The sequence below is a fragment of the Thunnus albacares genome, chromosome 10 (assembly GCF_914725855.1).
Source record: "Thunnus albacares chromosome 10, fThuAlb1.1, whole genome shotgun sequence".
Taxonomy (NCBI): domain Eukaryota; kingdom Metazoa; phylum Chordata; class Actinopteri; order Scombriformes; family Scombridae; genus Thunnus; species Thunnus albacares.
The window spans coordinates 17,557,546-17,576,395 of record NC_058115.1 but is presented as its reverse complement, the minus strand read 5'-3'; the positions used below and the strand labels follow the sequence as shown (position 1 = coordinate 17,576,395).

The following is an 18,850-nucleotide window of genomic DNA, read 5'->3' as shown; positions in this document are numbered from 1 at the left end:
ATTTACAACACAGAATCTGACACATGAAGTCTGAAGTGACTTCTGTCTATCTGAGTTTACAGAACTCAGCTGTGACTCCATTATAAAGATAAAGTCCAGCATAGAGAGGCTTAGTGAATGTGGTCTGGACTCTGTGGAGGAGATTCATGGTTTCAGAGATGCTATAGAAGGACAGAATACCTGCACTGTGATCCAGGTACACTCCTACTCTGGAGGAACGAGGACGTGAGACGGGAGTTGAGATATTGTTGAACCAAAACAAAGAATTATCCGTGTCACAATCTAACATCCAAGATTTGTCATTAAATCCAAATCCACATTCATATGAGTCTCCTGCTCTGCTGATATTCTTGTATGCGACTGCTACCCCGACTCCTTCCCCTCTCCACTCCACCTCCCAGTAACAACGTCCAGTCAGACTCTCTCTACTGAGGACCTGCCACCACACAGTGAATCTGTCTGGGTGACTAGAATAAGACTGTTGTTGACTCATTTGTTCGGCTTTGTTGTCCCCCTCAGATAATAACAGCTTAATATGTGCTGTGTTTGGATCCATTGTGATTTCACGTGAATATTTTAAGAATCCTGCTCTGATCTTGGGCTCTGTTTGTGACAGTAAAACGTCCACTTCAGTCACCGTCAGTGAGACGTTTGTCCATTTCTCCCTCAGGATGTCCTGTAGTTGATCTCTGAGCTCTGACACAGCTGCTGTCACATCCTCAAAGTAGCTCAGAGGACTGATATTGATGCTGGATGAGTCTGTAGATGTGCTGAGTTGTGACAGTAGTGAGGGGTAGTTGTGTAGAAACTGTGTGTGATTTTCTGTGTGTGAGAGCTGCTTCAGTTCAGCGTCTTTCCTCTTCAGCTCACTGATCTCCCGCTCCAGCTTCTCCTGAAGCCCTTTGACTCGACTCCCTTCAGTTTCCTGCTGGGATCTGATCTGCTGCTTCACATCAGAGCTTCTTTTCCGGATGAGACGGATCAGCTCAGTGAAGATCTTCTCGCTGTCCTCCACTGCTTTATCAGCAGAGCGATTGACGGCCTTCATCTCCTGTTGAAGCAGCATCACGTCTTTCTCTCTGTCCTGGATTCTCTGCTGGATATTCTGTCGACTCACCTCAAGCTCTCTCTGCCTCTCGGTCCTTTCTGCTGCAGCTGTGACTGTGTCGTGACCTTTATGTTCATCCACAGAGCAGAGATAACAGATACACTGCCGATCAGTACGGCAGAACATCTTCATCACCTCATTGTGACGAGAGCAGATGTTTTCCTGGAGCTTCTCCAAGGGGTCGACCAGCTTGTGTTTCTTTAATGGAGCTGCATCATAATGAGGCTGGAGGTGTTTCTCACAGTAAGAAGCTGGACAAGTCAGACAGGACTTGAGGGCTTTCAGCTTCCTCCCAGTGCAGACGTCACAGGCCACATCATCAGGTCCAGCATAACAGTGATCAGCAGGAGCAGCTTGGAGTCCAGTCTTCTTTAGTTGCTCCATTAAAGCTGCAAACATGGTGTTTTTCACCAGGACTGGCCTTGGTGAGAAGGTCTGTCTGCACTGAGGGCAGCTGTAGATCTTCCTCTGATCCTTTTCATCCCAGAATCCTTTAATACAACTCATACAGTAGCTGTGTCCACAGGGAATAGTCACCGGATCCTTCAGTAGATCCAGACAAATCGAACAAGAGAAGGTTTCTCGGTCTAACTGATCTCCTTTCTGCGCCATTTCAGCTCTCTGTGGCAATGACTGTCTGAGTTTCACTTTCTGACAAATGAAACAAGTTTGAACTCTTCTCTGACCCACATCCTGCAGTGAATGCAGCGTGACAGGTCTTGAGCTACATCACATTGGTTACGCCCATCTCCAAACTGTAGATACGAAGGGGATGTTCCAAGGAGATATGAGGACAGAGTGGAGCTTGTTGTGTTTACGAGCAGGAGGAAGGGGGGGGGGGTGCTTATTAAGCGCTGAGTCATCCAGTTAAAGGAACAATTACTGAAACTGATACTGGGTGCTTTGAGGTGGCTCCTCGCATCCCTCACTAGTGTCTCAGCTCCTCCCAGCGATGACAGAGGAATTTAATTCACCAAAAGGGACATCCCCACTCACTCCAGCGTTATTTTGAGGAGACGACAATGACAGACAGCACCTCCACTGTCAAATATGAAGAAGTCAACTATCAATATGTAGAAATTATTAAGTTACAGTTTAAACTCTAAAGTTTAAAATTCATATACAGTTAATTAAAGGTTTAAACACTTACTTGATCATTTCTACATGTTGATAGCTGGAAGGAAAACACCTATTTATCATTTGATTATAGATTTATAGCAGCATCTGGCTGTCACAGAACAAGACAAGACACAAATAGACAATTTAAATCTGTCAATTAGTAAAAGAACAGAACCGACATAAAGGAACAATAAAAACATCTGCAGCCTGCAGAATATATTTAAATAAAATATTTCTTGGTTAGTTTCTTACTTTTCAGGCTCAGGATGATTTTATAGGAGACACACAGCTGTGTTATGTCATATTTCCTTGAAGAAGCTGAGACGTACTGAAACAGAAAAGAAGAGGAAAAGAGAAGCCTTCTGGCTTATGAAGAAAAAGAACCAAATAGTGTTTTTTATGAGTAATTCAGATGACAAGCTGCTGTTGGTGAGGTCATTCCTGTTCAACAGATAGTTTTTCTGATCTGCTGTATTACAACAAGAGCCTGATTGTTTACTGTCCCATCAGATGAGCTGACCAATCAATAACCAATCAGTAAACACATTGGATCAACAGGGTGTTGCCGTCCAGTAAAAAACTTCCACAGAGGATACACCTGTGGTTCCTCGCTCTAAGCTCCTCCTCTCATCAAGGTGCATTTAAGGGATCAGAACCATGGATGTATTATAAAAGTATAATACATCCATCATCAGAACATCCTTGATGATGGTGGACGTAAAATGGTTTCCGGGTCATGACCGGAAGATTCCAAGCCCCACTTTATTACATGGGGTTTGGGTAATAAACCCATTTAATATGGAATAAATTATATAAATTTATGAACAAGAATAAACATGAAATGAAGTTTCATAAAGTGACACTAGCAAGATCAAGATCAAGATATCAAGATAAAAGTGGAAAACAATTTTTCAAATCAGACAACTAACTCTTTATTAGCAAAATTCAATGTTGACACCAGAAAATTTGCACAACAGAAACCCAACCTTACTGTCTACTTAATATCCTCCCTGGACACTAAAATACTGCACAAAGCTGTGAAAACTACAGCCTTATGTAATGAATTTGATTTGTAATCGATTTAATTTAATTTAGTTTGTGTTTGCTTTTTATTTTTATTTCTTTATCTTTGTATGTATTATGATCTGTGTATTTCCTCCAGCATGTATTGTGGTGTTACTGTTGTTGAATGAACCTGTTGTCAGAGCCGTTGTGTAAATAAAGTTTGTTTGAAAAAACCGCTGACCACGCTGACCTGTGATTGACCCCACCAAAAACGGACAGTAAAACTAAAAGAGAAGAAAACAGAATACTGTCCTTTAGTCTTACTGTAAAATATATAAATACACATATATCTTTATTTTAAAAATGAGCTAACTGTATTTCCTTGACGTGGGAGGATTTATCGGGAGCTTTGCAAACAGTGAGTGTCTACGGTGTCCCATCACCTGTCTGCGTCTAAAGTTACAGTCAGCGGGGAGAGAGAAGTTTAAACAGCCCAGATTTACTATAAAGTTTTGTTAGAGTTATTTAATGTGGTGTTCATGACATGTTAACTAACAGAGTATCTGTCCTGACCGGTTTATACCTGCTCAGTCTGCGCGGTTTGGCTGCTAGCTGTTAGCCGTGATGCTAACAGGCAGGTGTGCTTTCATCCAAGTTACGCGGTACATTGATGAGGTTTTTAAGGTTTTTCGACTTAAAACCCGGTTTTAAAAAAAGAAGAAAAGTTTAGCCCCAGCTTAGGAATTTTTATTGCTGATTTTATTCAGTAAATATATGGTATGTTGTGGAAATAACACTAAGGAGGGAAACTTTAACAGAGCAAAAAGCAGTTTGTTATGTTACACTTTGTTCTCACTCTAGACTCATTTATGTATTTTTTTTATTAAACAAATTATGGAGAACTTTAAATCTACTGTCATGGTAGATGTTGAGTTTCAAAATAATTAGGAGTAAGCTCGTATCGATGGGATTTAGGAATACGCTAACATTTAAGGGCGCCAGTATCTGTAATAAATCAATATTGGACACTTAATTAGCAAAATGTAATACCATCAATTAACAGTTCACTTAAAAAATAAGGATTTAAGCCACTGAATATGACAATAGTAATAACTCAAGTAGTTTCCTGTTTAGTTATACATTACCAAAGCAAAAATATTACACATAAATTAAAACAATTAGAATATTAGGTTACACCTTGAAGTGCACAACCTTTATGTATAATATGGTTTTAATACACCTCACTATAACAGCTTAGAGCGGCACTGCTTCAAATATGCAGTACCTCAGCAGATAATGCTGATAATACTCTGTTTCTTGTTCCACTTCAACATTAACTAAAAGAAAAACAAGAATGCAAAACACAGAAGATAGATTGTTGGGTGTCAATCCTGGTCTTGATTTTTGGCACAAAACACAGGCTTCTGTTGACTCTACAGTTTCTCAAAAATACACAAATCACAAACACAGAATCATCTTGTTACACTTCAAATCTTTAAATTCATCTGATGCTGAGAGTCAAGTGAAGTTACGCTGCAAGTTTTGTTGACAATTCTGGTCAGCTGGGACTCAGAAAGTGTGTTTCATATGTTGTATACATGATACCTGAATTTTATTAACAATACTTTCCTTTGAAAAATATAAACATGTTTCTCTATAAACCTTTTTTTTTCATTCACCAAAAGAAGTCAAGGATCTCAAATGTTAAATCTTATCCAAACACGCTGACTGTACAGAATAATCTGAAATTTAAATCAGGAACTCTGCGATCAAACAACGAGTAAACAAAGATTATGTATTGGACCAGATATGTGATACCACATTTCTTAACTATAAGTAAGTAGGAGATATTTTCACCTTTTGTTTCTCATCACATTTTATTGATTCATCCTCGCTGTCCTCTCTGCTCCTCCTCTTAAGTGGATGGGGAGATGTGGTGCTACCAGAAACCTGGGTTTGAAGCCCTCCTGCTCGCTGAGCTGCAAAGACAACAACAGTGCAGCCAGTTCTGTGACACTCTGCTCAAGGCAGAAGGTATAAATACACATAAAGCTAAATTATACAATCAATTCCTTGTGGTTTTTTGTGAAAACCATGATCATTATTGAACTCTTTCCTTTAGGTGTTTCAGTGCCAGCACACAGTTGTATTCTCTCAGCTATCAGCCCCCACTTCTCCTCTGCTCTGTCCTCCACACCGGCGCCCCCAGCTGGTCAGAGTCGTCTCCTGGAGTTTCGGGCTCTTGGCACTTGCACGCTGCTCCACATGGTCAGACTGTTGTACTCGGGGGAGATGGCAGGGGAGGGGGAAAAGGAGAAGCAAGAGGCTATTTCTGCTGCGGCCAAGCTTGGCATCCACGGGCTTGTGGAAGTGACAAAAAGAGATCGTAAAAGGAGAAATGGGGAAGGAGACTGCCAGCACACAGAGGTGGGAGTGCAGACAGAGCCACTGATACTTGAGGACAGTGAGGCGAGACAGGGCAAGTGGAGGAGAGAGGTGAGGGATGGGAGCACACTTCTGTGGAAAGAGATGCTGTCAACTGGTGAAAAAGACTCATGGACGCAGACAGAAGAGCTGCAGGTAAACACTGCTCCCTCTCATCACCCTGCAGCCTCCCTTGAAACCATTGATATGACTGCTCTACAGAGTTTAGGCCAGACAGACTCCCATCTTGTTCCACCTCAAATTCCCTACGTTCCCATATCCCTCGCCTACCCACCAGATGCAAATCAAACACCCCAACCTTCCTCTGCTCCTGCAGCTTCTTTTCAGGCATCCTCTGCTGCTGGGCACACACCTGTTGCTGTTGTGGCACCACCATACTCCACTGCACCCCCGTCCCTCCTTCCTTTTTCCAGCCAAGCGAACCCATCGGGTGCTGACCCTCATAGCTGGTGGGCTGGCCCTCAAGGAGCAGGCAGAGATGTCACTGCGGGTGAAGAATGGGAGGAGGAGCAGCTCGAGCAGTTTCAGGACAACATCCCAGGATTTATCAGTTACTTCCTGAACCCGGACAGAGTGGAGGAGCCCTGCAGAGGGCGACCACAGAGACAGCGGGGAGCCGGAGATGGAGGTGCCAGGAGGGCCGGGACGGGTGAGAGACGAGCCAGGAGACCACGAGCAAGAACAGGAGGGAGGGGACGCGGAGGGTTAACGCAGACGGTGGATGTGCAGGACGTGGGGGTGAGCAGGCTGCAGAAGCTGTTCCTGCAGAGGTGGGGCATGCAGGCATGCAGGACGAGTCAGGGCGGAGGAGCTGTAGGCAGGAAGTTGTACCTGAAGACCAGAGAGCTTCTGAAGAAGAGCTGTCAGAGGAGAAGGGGGCGCGGTAAAGCATGGGATTTCATCCAAAGTGGAGAACTTCTGCCTTACAGTGAGATTAGAGGAGGAGGGAAAACGCGGCATGGGAGGAGGACTACAACGCAGGAGTTGAAACAGGTGAGAGTGCTACAACAGGTTTGTGGCATCAACTGGACATGACACGAGAGCGATGGCATGGTTTTCCACATTAAATACAGTACCAGTCAAAAGTTTGGACACACTGTCCAATTCACTTGAATGAGAAAGTGTGTTCAAACTTTTGACTGGTACTGAAGTAAAATAAGCTTCACTTTATGAACTCTCAACATCACAGTGAAACAGCTTTTTGAGAGTATTTTACATCTTGACAGTAATTTCTGTAGAAACAGGATAATTTAGGTAATTCAGGGATAGTTTCAATCTAAAATGGTATTATTGCTTTAAAAAAGTTTGGTACTTTATAAAAAGTTTCTGACCTGTATTCTGACATCATAAAATAAGATTCCTTAGTTACAAATGTTTAGTAGATTTCCATAAGATGACTCCTCCTTTCTTGTGATGCATTATCATCAGATTTTTTTTAACTTTTACTTATTCATACTCATTCTCTGAGAGCAATGCTCTCTTTTTCAGGGACACCCTGATCACATTCACACAGTTAATCATTCATACTTGGAAGCTGACCAGTACAACCACAGTCTGATCTACTGGCCATTAAGCAGCTCCACTGGAGCAGTTGGGGTTAAGAGCCTTGCTCAAAGGCAGTCAGTGAGAGAGGGGCACGCACTGCTTTTTCACTTTCCTCACACAGATCTATCCTGCTGGTCTGGGGATAGAACCTTTAGGCCGCTCTGATCTTTAGGCCACAACTGCCCCAGATTGCCTTAAAGGAATAAATTTGACATTTTAGGAAATATGCTCACTCACTTTCTTGCAGAGAGTTTGATGAGAAGATTGATACCATTTACACCTGAACAGTAACTATGAGTGTATTAACTTTTTATGCTGTTATTTGTGGTGGTCTTCCTGCTATAAAACACTGTGAGAAACCCTGTCGTAATAGTTGTAAGTGGTATGTTTTATCTGCACTCGTGGTTTTTATGTAAAGACTTCTGTTTTCTTAGCATAAATTAAAAATCTTTCCTCTGGTTACAGGACCCTGTCGGCAGGCCTCAGAGGGCGAGAGCCAAATCAGCAACATCAGCTTCCCCTTCATCTACTCAGAGACCATTCTACAACTCCCGTACCTTGCCTGCGCCCAGCCTCTCCCTGCAGCCTTCTCCGTCTCCCAGCCCGATGTTACCTGCAGCTTCCTACGCCGGTCCAGCATCGTCCCTCTTCCACACCACCTCCCTTCCTCCCCCAGCCCCTCCTTCTCATGAGGACCAGCCAGAGCACTTTGATCGTCTTCTGGAGGAAGTGATAATGGGCCTCGACTGTTCCTCTTCTATCAACACTTTTTCCCAAAACAAACAACAAAGTCATACCACTGGCCTCCTGGATGCAGGTCCAGGTCTTCATGGAGCCGGCAGATCCAGTTCTGCAAACGGTGAGGTGCCAATTCTGCAACAGAAGGGAGAGGGGGAGCTGACCGAGATGCTGGAGCAATTCCTGCAGTCCTTTGAGCAACATATTGACAGCTGCACTGCCAGGGAAGAGGAAGAGATGGCCGGCGATGGCACCACAGAGGCCAACCAGCCGTACACTGTCCTGAGCAAATACAGCAGAACCAAGATCCAGATCACAGCCCCTCACACTCCTCATCCACAGCGTATACACACCACCCGTCCTGCACAGGCACGCCGTCCAATCAGACACCCTGATGAAACACCACAGAGTCGCTCACAGCCACGCAAGTCATCTCCCCGCAGCGCAGCTCCACCCAAACACACTGAGGGAACATCGGGGAGAGTCAGAGCCAAACGGCCGAGAAGGAGAAAAACAAAACAGTATCTGTTCTCATTGGAGAAACGGAGGGTGAAGAAGTCTGTGTCACTGAGTGACGCAAAGACCAAAATCGTACCCGACCGAGGAGACAAGCAGCTACAGCAGATGCCTGTGGTGCAACTAGAGAGGAGCGGCCCGCTGCCAGTGAAAGTTACATTGCAGAGTCGCAGCTGTCAGAGTCTGGAAGTCAAGGTGACAAACTTTTCTAACTCCTCTCCACTAATGATTCTGTTGGTGTCTTGCGTCACCATCAGCCAAGCATAAAAACAGGTTTCTCATGAAAAGTCAGATAACTGATAGTGAGATGAGGTAGAACCACTGAATTTGAAGTAAAATGTGTCAATTATTCGTCTGTGTGATTTTTTTTTTCAGAGTCCTGCAAAAACAAAAACCAGTTCATCATCGGTGAAATCACCACGTGTCCGCTTATGGGACGAGAATCAGCTGGTCTCATGGAGCAAAAAGACCTATCCAATCAGGAGTAGATTTAAGGAAGCACATATCACAGTGAGCAATGATTATGAGATTGGATGCCTTGTGTAGAGAGGGGATGCACAGATCCATGACGCTGGTTATTGGCCTCACTTGACGGATCCACATTAAATAGAGTTTTCTGTCCTGCGTTGTTTATTTGCTGTAGTGAGCAAATTTTGACACGTTAAGCTGCTGCTGATACTCATCACTTCCTCTATGTGCATCATGTGAAAGCAGTCACAGGCTTTTACTGTAAAATTGTATATGTTGACATCTGATTTGAATGATTCAGTAAAGGCAGGATTAAAGGCTGTAGCAGCAGAAGGTAAAATATCTTGTTTCGCCTTTTAACATCACTGTAAAAAAATATCTCAGTCATCATTTCTTATGCACAAAATTGGTTCAATTAATAAGGAAAAAATGAGGTGTTGGGGAGGCAGTAAGAGAGAAGCAAGTTAACGTCCTGTCATTCAATGATGCATGTCAGACTTTTTAAACATTAAATGATGAAGTTGACAGGCAGATTCAGTGTGAGCATCCCTTATGCTCATGGTAGTCTCAACAGCAAGATAAGTCTTAAAATTCATCAGTGACGCAGCCTGTGAACGAACAAAAAAGTCTCCTTCCTTGCTATCATAACATTTTAACTAACCACTCCCTCTTGCACGCTCTCTGTGCTTCCTCTCGTGCACCAGGTGTCAAATATCATGTGTGTATAAACTGTTACCTGAGAAACGTTAACATAGAAGTCACCAATGTCTGAATGACAAATATCCATCACTTTAACAGCGTGATGAAGCCAGCAATGTCACCTATCAATATGAGTGCCATGCAACAGATGTACAGATGTTGAATTTGGGGAAATGAGAGTGCAGGTATCCATGGCGATGAGCTGTACTCATGAGAATCAGTAGATAACTTGAGTTTAAATATAAGAATCTGTATCGGGTAAGAAAAAGTAAAGTAAAGCCTTTGTATGTATGACTTGTTTTACAGGACAGTATGCCCTTTCTTGAACAGCCACTTACAGACAAACGACCACCACAGTCAGCACGCCAGCCAGGTCGATTGCGAGGCAGGCCCCGTAAAAATAGACAGCCTCTGAGTTTATCTAATGATGAGAGTCCCACAACTCCAGTTCAGCTGCAGCCTGTAGAGCCCTGTGTCAGGGATGAACAACTAGAAAGCAATAAAGAGAGACGTGAAGAGGAATTGACTGTGCTGCCACAGGAAGAGACAACAGCAGGGAGGGGGACGAAGAGAGGCGCAGAGGACAGGAGCGATGACACCAGTGTGGCCAAGAAGGTCTGCTTTGAGAAAATGACACAGCCAATGTCTGAGACGTGTTTACCCAGCTCTGAATCTGCAGATCATATGTCTGAAACAGCAGCCTTGGAGACTGAGGACTTGATCGATGTTGAGACCGTCTCGCTGAGCAGCGTAGAAGACACTTTACAAAGAAAAGAACAAGAAGCGAAAACAGCGTGGAGTGAAATCAAACTTGAAGAGGTTGGTCAGAACAGGGAAAGTTTGACAGATGAAGAGATGGAGAGCAGTGGCGATGAGATAATCGATGTGGACGGAGACTCTGTTGGGAGCACCAGCCTGAAGAGAGAAGATGACTGCCGAGAGCGGGCGGAAAAGATCTGCCGCCAGAACAGAACGGTGTTTGTTCAAGTGAAGCCTCCTGCTTCCAAAGAGGACAGTCTGGGGTCCACAGGAAGCTGGGAAGAGGACAGAGACGGAGACATCGATGTGATTGGAGGGTCCAGTCCCCTCCCAGATCCAGTGATCATCAGCTGGACAGAGTCTTCGGGCAGCGAGGAAGAGGAAGGAGACGAGGAGATTGACGTTAGCGGAGAAAAGACAGACTACACATCATGAGCCGTCTTCATTAGTTTGAAGTCAAGGTGAGTAGGTGAGCTTGTTAACAGAAAATACCACCCTGAGGTGCTCTTACATTAGTGTCTATGACGACCACCCCGGTGCAAAAAGAAAGTGTGTCTTCTTCAGTTTCTTACATTTACCAGTAAACATCCCTGAATTTGTTTAAGTTGGCCGTTGTGGGTTCGTTATAAATGTTCATTTACTGTGATGTGTGAACTGTCTTCTGTTTTTATCATGTTCAAACACACTGACAATCACTTTGAGGGACTTTCTTTTTTCTATTCCATCAGTGTTTAGGAATAGCTGCGAGCATGTTGAAAGACAGAAAAGATGTGCATCATAATGCATTTAATGATCCACAAAACAAGACTGTGTAGTTTACTTAACAATTGTCAAACTGTCAAAGGTGACTGGGATCGTTCCTTTTTTGTACTTCTTAGATATTTAAACCATTGATTTTATGTAAACAAGGTTGTTACTGTTAAGCAGAAATGTTCAGCAAAGTTTGACTGTGGAGTTTTGAAAACAACACTAGGCAAGCAGTTTAGTGAAAGTATTCACTTGAAAAATCAGGTTTATGTACCGTCGAAGGGATCAATAGTTGTTTTATTAGTTGTAAATATGACTATGACTGTATTAGTTGTAAATATGATTGATAATGTCAGCCTCTGTTCTGTTTGTAAATGTTCCAGGAAAACTGTTGTCTTCCTTGTTTTACTGATTGTACAATAAAAATTTCTCTTTGATTCTACGTGTCTCATCAGTGACTCGACTTCACAAAAATGAGGCTCATCGTCAGAGCGTACATTTAATTTGAACTTTTTTTCCCTAGTTTAGTTGTTAGGATTGAAACTGAAGATATAAATGTTAGAAAAATGTTGAGAGCCTGACCAATACAGCACATGATATCAGTCGATTTTAGGCTCATTAAAATACCAACACAACATATATAAGTTAGTATCCACTAGTATTGGAATCACAGTCACAGTGTTACAACTAAAACACACATTTTTAGCTTTATTTTTGGTTTTTGTCAGTTTCCAAGTCACCAAGTGATTTCTGTTGGTGTTTCTCTATTTGCTTGTTTTTTCTGTATTTGCACCACATTTCTTGATGCTGCATGTGTCATCGAGGGTGTTTATTAATTTGCTTGTTATAAATTGCATTTTTTCCAAAATGCTACATAAGTTTTGTCAGAGTGGTGAAGGTATTTTCATTTTTTTCTGTTGTATGTCTTCCTGGTTGCATTGCATACAGCTCTGTCGGCCACCAGTGAACAGTTAGTTTGAGATTAATAACCGAAGATTTTCTTCATTCAACATCCTATTTTGTCATCAACTTTCCTTTACAGTACATGCAGCCTGCCTAATTTACCGCCTTAAATTAGTTTGGCTGGTGCAACTATGTGACTTCATTTTCAGGTCTGAACGTGGTTATAAGCATCACTTGACATCTGAGTTGAAAGGCAGCTGTGAGTTTGTAGTTTCATCCTAGTTTATAGAAAACAATGGCTGTTTAGCGTGAATTGTAGTCCAATAGTGACAAGATTTCACTGTGGGACAAATAAACTTTGCAAACCACACCTGCAACATAATTTAGGTCTGATTTGTTTTTTCCCCCACTGTGAAAACATTCACTATAGAAACTGATCACAACTGAACTCCAGCCAACCACAAACACTGATCTCTGAAGAGAGAAACTAAACATTTAAAGGTACATTTAGAGCCTTCAGGTGTTTCATATTGAAAAGGGAGGAAGGAATAAGTATTTAGTGTTTGTCCAAACAACTCAACATACATTCATTCTCAGTGCAGTGAAATTACAAACACACTTATAAATAATAGAAGAAGAGCATGTGAAGTGAAATGAGTTTATTAGTTATCAACATGTGGATCAACCTCCTACACACAACAACAACAAAGCACATCTGAGCTGCACCACAGTGCGCTCTCAGCATGGCTGTAACCGGGGAGGTTTTCCTTGATGCCATTTTGGAGCTTCATCTCCCGTCTGTTTGATTCCAGCACACTGACAGCTGCTCTGCTCCTCGACCAGCTCAGGTGAGAATACAGCGCAGGTGTGTGTTTTGCGTGTGAGTGTGTGTAGCGACCTCTAAACCAAGTAAAAAGACACTTTGAGTGTCAGTTATGTCGGTATGTGTGTGTATGGACTGTGTGTTTCCCTGTGCTTTAACAGTGCGATATTGTCTCTTATCACACTTTGGCTGTAAATCAGTAGTGGTGTTGAGTCGGGGCGGCTGTTGCGGCTCAAGTAAAGAGGAAGGAAAAAGTTGGAAGAGAGAAAGAAAGAGAGGGGATTATGGGTAGAAGAGAGGAGGAGGGGGGAGTCGAGGGGAGCTGCTGTCCGTGGGCCGTGGCCTCAGTTTCAGCCTGTTCTCCTCTTAGTGCTGGATGCGCCTAATGGACTGGATCTGGGGAGTCTGGCAGTGAGAGCCCCAGTTCCTCCAGTGCTGGTAGTCTCCACTGTGTCTCTCACACTCCATGATGTACTGCTGGCCCCTGTAGCCAGGGTACTGGTAGCACACAAAGCTGTGGGAGGGGGGAGAGAGAAGGCCACAAGGGTTAGTGGGACTATTTTGGGAGCTGCATGAGCTGCTGTGACAGATTGGGGATTTGGTACATGCTTAGAGCTTTCATCTGATATGTCTATTAGCTACAGGACATGCTGATGAGGGATTAAAGTGATCAACAGTGTATATATATTTGAGATATGGAGTCTAGATTGAAGTAGATGATAATTCAATGGTGCCTTTGAGGATTTGGTCTCATGAACACATCAGAAACCTAACTTATGGGTGATGTACCATATATACAGTACAGTATGGCTTGTAGAGGTGTGTCTTGATGTGAAAAATGCAAATCCTGTTGGTGCTGTTTACACCATCAGATTCACAGTAACTTACGCGCCACACTGCACGTGCATGGAGCCCACTTCAGGCATCATCCAGCCCATGGCCTGCAGAGAAGGGTAGTCGTCACAGACCTCAACGCTGCGGCCCATGAAGTTCTCCTTCTCGAAGATGATCATGCGACTGCTCTGGTGGGACTGTGCGGGGACAGAGAAACAGGTGTCAGCTTGACATTAAAATCACTAAAATGATGTCTGTCTTTCTGCTCTCTCTTCCAGCCACAAAACAGACGGTCAGGGTGTACTCACGGCGCAGTAGATGGGGCGCAGGGACATAAGGCGCTCCACATGGTAGGAGAGGGATCCGCTGTAGGAGTCCCAGTGGGGGTACTCTCCTCTCTCCAGGATGAACTGCTGACCCTGGAAGTCATGGTGCTCGAAACCAACCCAGCTGTTCAGAGAAACAAAGAGAGAGAGAGGAGGTTGTTAACATGCTGATCCACAGACATCACTTTGTTCTACTGTATATGCATTTAAAAGTAGTTTTTCCAAAGTTTAACGCATAGCTTTTTGAAAATGAGGACATATTTTAGCTTCTAATCAAAAATATACACAAGGCATGAGCAAAATATTAGGGATATCTTTCTGATTTTATGCCACAGCTTCCCTTAAATACCCCACACCTAAGTTTTCAACCCCACTCTGACTCAGCTGCTTCTCTTTACCCCTCTTTTGTGATTGATTGACTGTGATTGATTCAGCTTATCTGTGTATTTCATTAAAGAGGAAATCTGCCCCTGATGTTTTGCACAGTCCCATTTCTGCCTTGTCATCACCAGAAAAGAACCAAACTTTGTGAGACTTACGCTCCGCTCTCCACCCTGATGGAGCGGATGTTGTCCAGTCCACACTCCTGGATGTTGACGCACTCGGAGGTGAACTCCAGGCTCTTGCCCTGGAAGTGCTCCTGCTCGAACACAGTCACCTGGAGAGACAGAACCATTAAGAGGGAACTTAATCCACAGCTTTTAGTATCAAGCAGAGACACACAGATCATATAAAAGTAACCAATCTTACATCCGTTTTATGTAGTTTTGAACCAAACATATGTTTACCTTGAAGAAAGGAGCCACGCCCATTCCTGAGTTGACCAGGGGCTGCATCATTGGGGACCTTGTAGTTCTGTACATGTTTGCTCCTGAGGTGGAACATAAAGACAGAGGTAAAGAAAAACACATGGCGGTATGGGAGAGAGGACAGAGTAGGACATAAAAGGTCTTTAAGAGACTTCAACAAGGCAATACTTCTGTCTATGTTGCATGTTTTTTTCTAAATTAGTGTCAAATATGGTTGTTTTCAACTATCATTTATTCAGCTGCAGTATTTCTCATAAAAAAAACCTGAACTAAAACAGCTGAAGGGCTTCTGGGCAGACAGTTAATTTACTTTTTTTTCTTCAAAAAACGTAATATATGAAGTACAATACTGTTGTCTATAAACGTGTTGTACCGGTGTTTCAGAAAGTGCTTTTGGTTTTCTGTTTCCTTCAGTTTCCTGTCTGTGTGTCGCTGAGTGGAGTTGAAAGCAGAGATGGAGCCTTACCTAGATTGGTACTTTAATGGAAGAGCTTGGGAGTGGTACGCGCCTACCGCCTGCCTCGCGTAGAGCTTTGAGAGGACCTGGCGCTTCAGTTTTATACGGGCGCACAGGGGGCGCGCCTGCCGGTGCGCGTTCACGGCTATGACCAGCAACCGAGCGCACTGTCCATTTTGGCTGCAGCGAGGCGCGCTCCTGGTGATGCTTCGTGGCCGCTGGATGCTGTTGTCGTGCCCGGGCGGCCAGCTCAGCAGATCCTATAGTGCTGCTGGAGCTCTGGAACAAAGGCGCTCCGGTATGTTCGGACCCCGGTCAGCAGTCAAGCGCGTGCGCCGGCACAAAGGGCCGGGATCGGGATGGAGAATGTGGGGATTAACGGCGGAGCAGAGAGGCACCGCCGGGGGGACACCGTGCGAGAGAACTGGGTGGGTCTCTATGCATGTAGAGAAATATTAGAGGAATAGTAAAAGTTTAATTTTCTCCTCCAGTCACACAATGACATCACACTGTCACCTGTAAAGATACACCTGTGTGCGCTCACACATCAGATGGATGGTGTAGCTTCATTAAAAGTTTACAAAGTGGAGTCCTGCAGAGCTCCAGGGATCAGGATGATTTTCAGTTTTCTCTCATCGGACAATTGTGCACTGACAGAAACAGTATGATGTAGATTCCCCTGCAGTCACATCATCTCCATTTAAACATTGTCCAATTGTAAACCTTAATCATTCCACCGACACAATAAATCTCCTCAGATTGGGTTTGTTGAGAGTCACTATCATCTATATCAAACAGGAATCTGATGGCTCTATATTTGAGGTTCCTGTACATGAAATGGGTTGTAAAACTCTGACTTTAATTAGGAATATGGATGCAAAGCTTACTGGTATTATCTGGATCAGACTTAAACATGTTACACCTTATGACACCTTGCCACATAATTATAAAGCTTGCCAGAAGTTTGTTGCCATACAGCCACAATTATAATAATAATTCTCTGTATACAACACAAATGTTTCTATGTCACTGTAATCAAACCTGTTTAAAGATTCAGATCATTATTTCAGATTTTGAATAAGTGGATCTGAAAGTTGGAGAATAAGAATCTTAAATGTAAGACTGAAGTTGCTTTGGTTTAAGGTTCACTAACTAGGTCCCCTCAAAGACCCCCAGGGGGTCCTTGAGGGGTCCTTCCATGGGGTTCCCAGCAAAAAGGGGAATCATGTATTGTCACTATAATTTCATCCATAAGTAACACAATGACATAATCTATGACTATTTTGGTTTCATACACTTTCTGTAATAAAACATCTAAAAGCAAAGATCTTATCAGATGGGTGATCCTGGGATAAAATCTTATCAAATGGGGGTCTGTGGTCTAATTAGTGTCAGTTTAGGGGTCTTTGATGTGAAAAAGTTTGAGAATCACTGCACTAACTACTTCTAAAAGTTGATTGTAGGAACTTGACTTGTACTCTATCAGTCCTGTTTGAAATCGGACATCAGTCTGTTCTCCAGCTTCTGTCACTCGTCCACTGCCTCCGCCCGTCCCCTCGGCCCGTCCCTCTCTGATGATGTGGGGTTTCTTTTGTCTCGTGTCTCTGACCTCAGCAGGTTTGTTTCTCTCTCCATAATCCCTCTCCTGTGGGCGCCAGCGTATAAAAGGGACGGGCGCACTCCGAGCCACACACACTTTGAGTGAGGCTCGGCGTAGGCATCGTACACACAGACAGGTAAGGTACGCACACACACACATACTGTGTGCCCTCAGGTGTGTGTAGAAAACAAGAGGAAAAGCCATGGATGAGACTAAAAGATGCAGATTACTTTATATACTTTTTTAAATATATTTCTACATCGTTAAACTTTCCTTCATTTTTTTCATTTTCTAAACACCCTCACATTGGTTAATACAGCAGGTTAGATTTGTCACATGATCTTTCCCCTCTCACAGTGTTTTCTGACTCTCTTTCCACCCAGTAATCATGTCCAGTGGAGATAAGTCCAAGACCTCTTCCCAGACTGACGGCAAGGCCGCTCAGAGCAAGAAGTCTGAGACCGGAATGATGTCCTACAAGGTGGGTGGCTCTCACATGAAACTGCTGCTTCAGATAGAGATAATACTTTCCTATTGCTGAGATATATTTAGTTTTACAATATCACAGACCCTTACTGTTGTCATACTGACTCATCTGTGTGCATTTGTCCCCTGCAGATGTACGTGTATGACCAGGAGAACTTCCAGGGTCGCATGATCGAGATCAGCAACGAGTGCATGAATGTGTGTGAGTTGGGCATGGACCGCGTGCGTTCTCTGCGCGTTGAGTGTGGACCGTAAGTCTCTCCCCTCCCGAAAAAACAGAGCATTTTCACATTTCACCCTGGTGTCTTTGCACGGATGCTTCATAATGCTTTCTCATCTGCAGCTTCGTGGCCTATGAGCAGATGAACTTCTGCGGTGAGATGTACATCCTGGAGAAGGGAGAGTACCCTCGCTGGGACTCCTGGAGCAACTGTCAGAAGAACGACTACCTGCTGTCCTTCAGGCCCGTCAAAATGGTAAAAACATCTATCACTTCTCTCTCACGAGTTTCCCTTTCTCTTTTGCTTTAAACTCTTATCTAAACCAACTTTTCCCTCTCACAGGACCCCGAGAAGCACAAGATCTGCCTGTACGAGGTCGGAGAGTTCAAGGGCCGCAAGATGGAGATCATGGACGATGACGTTCCTAGCCTGTTCTCCTACGGTTTTACCGACAGAGTTGGCAGCATCACTGTCAGCTGTGGAACGTGAGTGTCTTTTACCTCTGAGCATGCAAAGGTGAAAGCTACAAACGACATAAAACTCAATTCAATACTGACGTGTTTTCCTCTTTTTTTTCCAGCTGGGTGGGATACCAGTTCCCCGGATACCGTGGCAGCCAGTACCTGCTGGAGAAGGGTGACTTCAGGCACTTCAACGAGTACGGTGCCCGCAATCCTCAGTTCCAGTCTGTGAGGCGTATCCGTGACATGCAGTGGCACCAACAGGGCTGCTACACCATGGCCAGCAAGTGAGGCTCAGGGAAGGAGAGAAAGAGAAAGAGCGGAAGTGAGGGAGAGGGGCGGAGGAAGAGGGAAAGGGGGAGAGATGTACCTTAAGCGGTGTATGATCTAACACAGTGAGGGGAAGGGTGAGGATCTAGATGTGCCCCTGAAATCGGAGACAACACCTCAGTGGAAGGACCAGCTGGACCACCCTCCATTCCTCTCTGTCTCTATTTTTCTCTTTCTCCCCTATGGGCTGAGCTTCGCTTTCCCCCCTTTTCTCCCTTTTTTTAGTCCCTCACTTCATTCCCCTCCACAATCCTCTGAGACACCAAAGAGGAAACAAGACACCTCTCGCTGTTTTACACACGATTCTCGGCTCAGGGTATAATGCACCATGGGAAACTGAGTCCCCAGAACCCCCTGACCCCCGTCTTCTTGCCCCTGTGCATTGCACACCCTCTCTGCTGTACAGAATCCTGGCCAAGTTTTCAATAAAAAGGAAAATCTTGATTTCAAA

The 18,850-nt window shown here is 44.0% G+C and overlaps 4 protein-coding genes across 7 annotated transcripts; 2 read left to right on the top strand and 2 right to left on the bottom strand.

Annotated features, from left to right (window-relative positions):
* LOC122990559 (tripartite motif-containing protein 16-like) lies at positions 1–2,465 on the bottom strand. Its single transcript, XM_044363930.1, has one exon. The coding sequence runs from the start codon at positions 1,718–1,720 to the stop codon at positions 47–49; it is 1,674 nt and encodes a 557-aa protein (XP_044219865.1). The 5' UTR covers positions 1,721–2,465; the 3' UTR covers positions 1–46.
* Positions 2,466–3,434: 969 nt separating this feature from the next.
* LOC122990801 lies at positions 3,435–11,586 on the top strand. Of its 4 annotated transcripts, none has more exons than XM_044364301.1 (6): positions 3,435–3,650; positions 5,153–5,266; positions 5,355–6,670; positions 7,688–8,671; positions 8,852–8,986; positions 9,950–11,586. In XM_044364301.1, coding segments are annotated over exons 1-6 (3,438 nt in total). In that variant the 5' UTR covers positions 3,435–3,649; the 3' UTR covers positions 10,838–11,586. The 4 variants fall into 4 exon arrangements, with proteins under 4 accessions (XP_044220236.1, XP_044220237.1, XP_044220238.1 ...); XM_044364302.1 differs by lacking the exon at positions 3,435–3,650 and adding an exon at positions 3,666–3,870; XM_044364303.1 differs by lacking the exon at positions 3,435–3,650 and adding an exon at positions 3,898–4,009.
* A 1,110-nt stretch (positions 11,587–12,696) lies between these two features.
* cryba1l1 (crystallin, beta A1, like 1) lies at positions 12,697–15,398 on the bottom strand. Its single transcript, XM_044364697.1, has 6 exons — positions 15,311–15,398; positions 14,824–14,906; positions 14,575–14,693; positions 14,018–14,159; positions 13,764–13,906; positions 12,697–13,389 (listed from the first exon to the last, which is right to left on the bottom strand). Exons 2-6 carry the CDS (start codon positions 14,896–14,898, stop codon positions 13,242–13,244), a joined length of 627 nt encoding a protein of 208 aa, XP_044220632.1. The 5' UTR covers positions 14,899–14,906; positions 15,311–15,398; the 3' UTR covers positions 12,697–13,241.
* Positions 15,399–16,948: 1,550 nt separating this feature from the next.
* Positions 16,949–18,850, top strand: crybb1l1 (crystallin, beta B1, like 1). Its single transcript, XM_044364696.1, has 6 exons — positions 16,949–17,037; positions 17,285–17,382; positions 17,520–17,638; positions 17,731–17,863; positions 17,951–18,093; positions 18,189–18,850. The coding sequence occupies exons 2-6, from the start codon at positions 17,290–17,292 to the stop codon at positions 18,358–18,360; spliced, it is 660 nt and encodes a 219-aa protein (XP_044220631.1). The 5' UTR covers positions 16,949–17,037; positions 17,285–17,289; the 3' UTR covers positions 18,361–18,850.

Excerpts from the sequence above, each read along its gene's own strand:
- cryba1l1 (XM_044364697.1), bottom strand. The coding sequence starts at position 14,898 with ATGTACAGAACTACAAGGTCCCCAATGATGCAGCCCCTGGTCAACTCA. Across the intron at positions 13,907-14,017 it reads TGCGCCCCATCTACTGCGCC|TCCCACCAGAGCAGTCGCAT; the intron begins GTGAGTACACCC and ends GTCCCCGCACAG. Across the intron at positions 13,390-13,763 it reads ATGCACGTGCAGTGTGGCGC|CTTTGTGTGCTACCAGTACC; the intron begins GTAAGTTACTGT and ends CCCCTCCCACAG.
- LOC122990801 (XM_044364300.1), top strand. The coding sequence starts at position 5,026 with ATGTATTGGACCAGATATGTGATACCACATTTCTTAACTATAA. Across the intron at positions 8,672-8,851 it reads GTCAGAGTCTGGAAGTCAAG|AGTCCTGCAAAAACAAAAAC; the intron begins GTGACAAACTTT and ends TTTTTTTTTCAG. Across the intron at positions 8,987-9,949 it reads TTAAGGAAGCACATATCACA|GACAGTATGCCCTTTCTTGA; the intron begins GTGAGCAATGAT and ends CTTGTTTTACAG.
- LOC122990559 (XM_044363930.1), bottom strand. The coding sequence starts at position 1,720 with ATGGCGCAGAAAGGAGATCAGTTAGACCGAGAAACCTTCTCTTGTTCG.
- crybb1l1 (XM_044364696.1), top strand. The coding sequence starts at position 17,290 with ATGTCCAGTGGAGATAAGTCCAAGACCTCTTCCCAGACTGACGGCAAG. Across the intron at positions 17,864-17,950 it reads CCTTCAGGCCCGTCAAAATG|GACCCCGAGAAGCACAAGAT; the intron begins GTAAAAACATCT and ends TCCCTCTCACAG. Across the intron at positions 18,094-18,188 it reads ATCACTGTCAGCTGTGGAAC|CTGGGTGGGATACCAGTTCC; the intron begins GTGAGTGTCTTT and ends TTTTTTTTCCAG.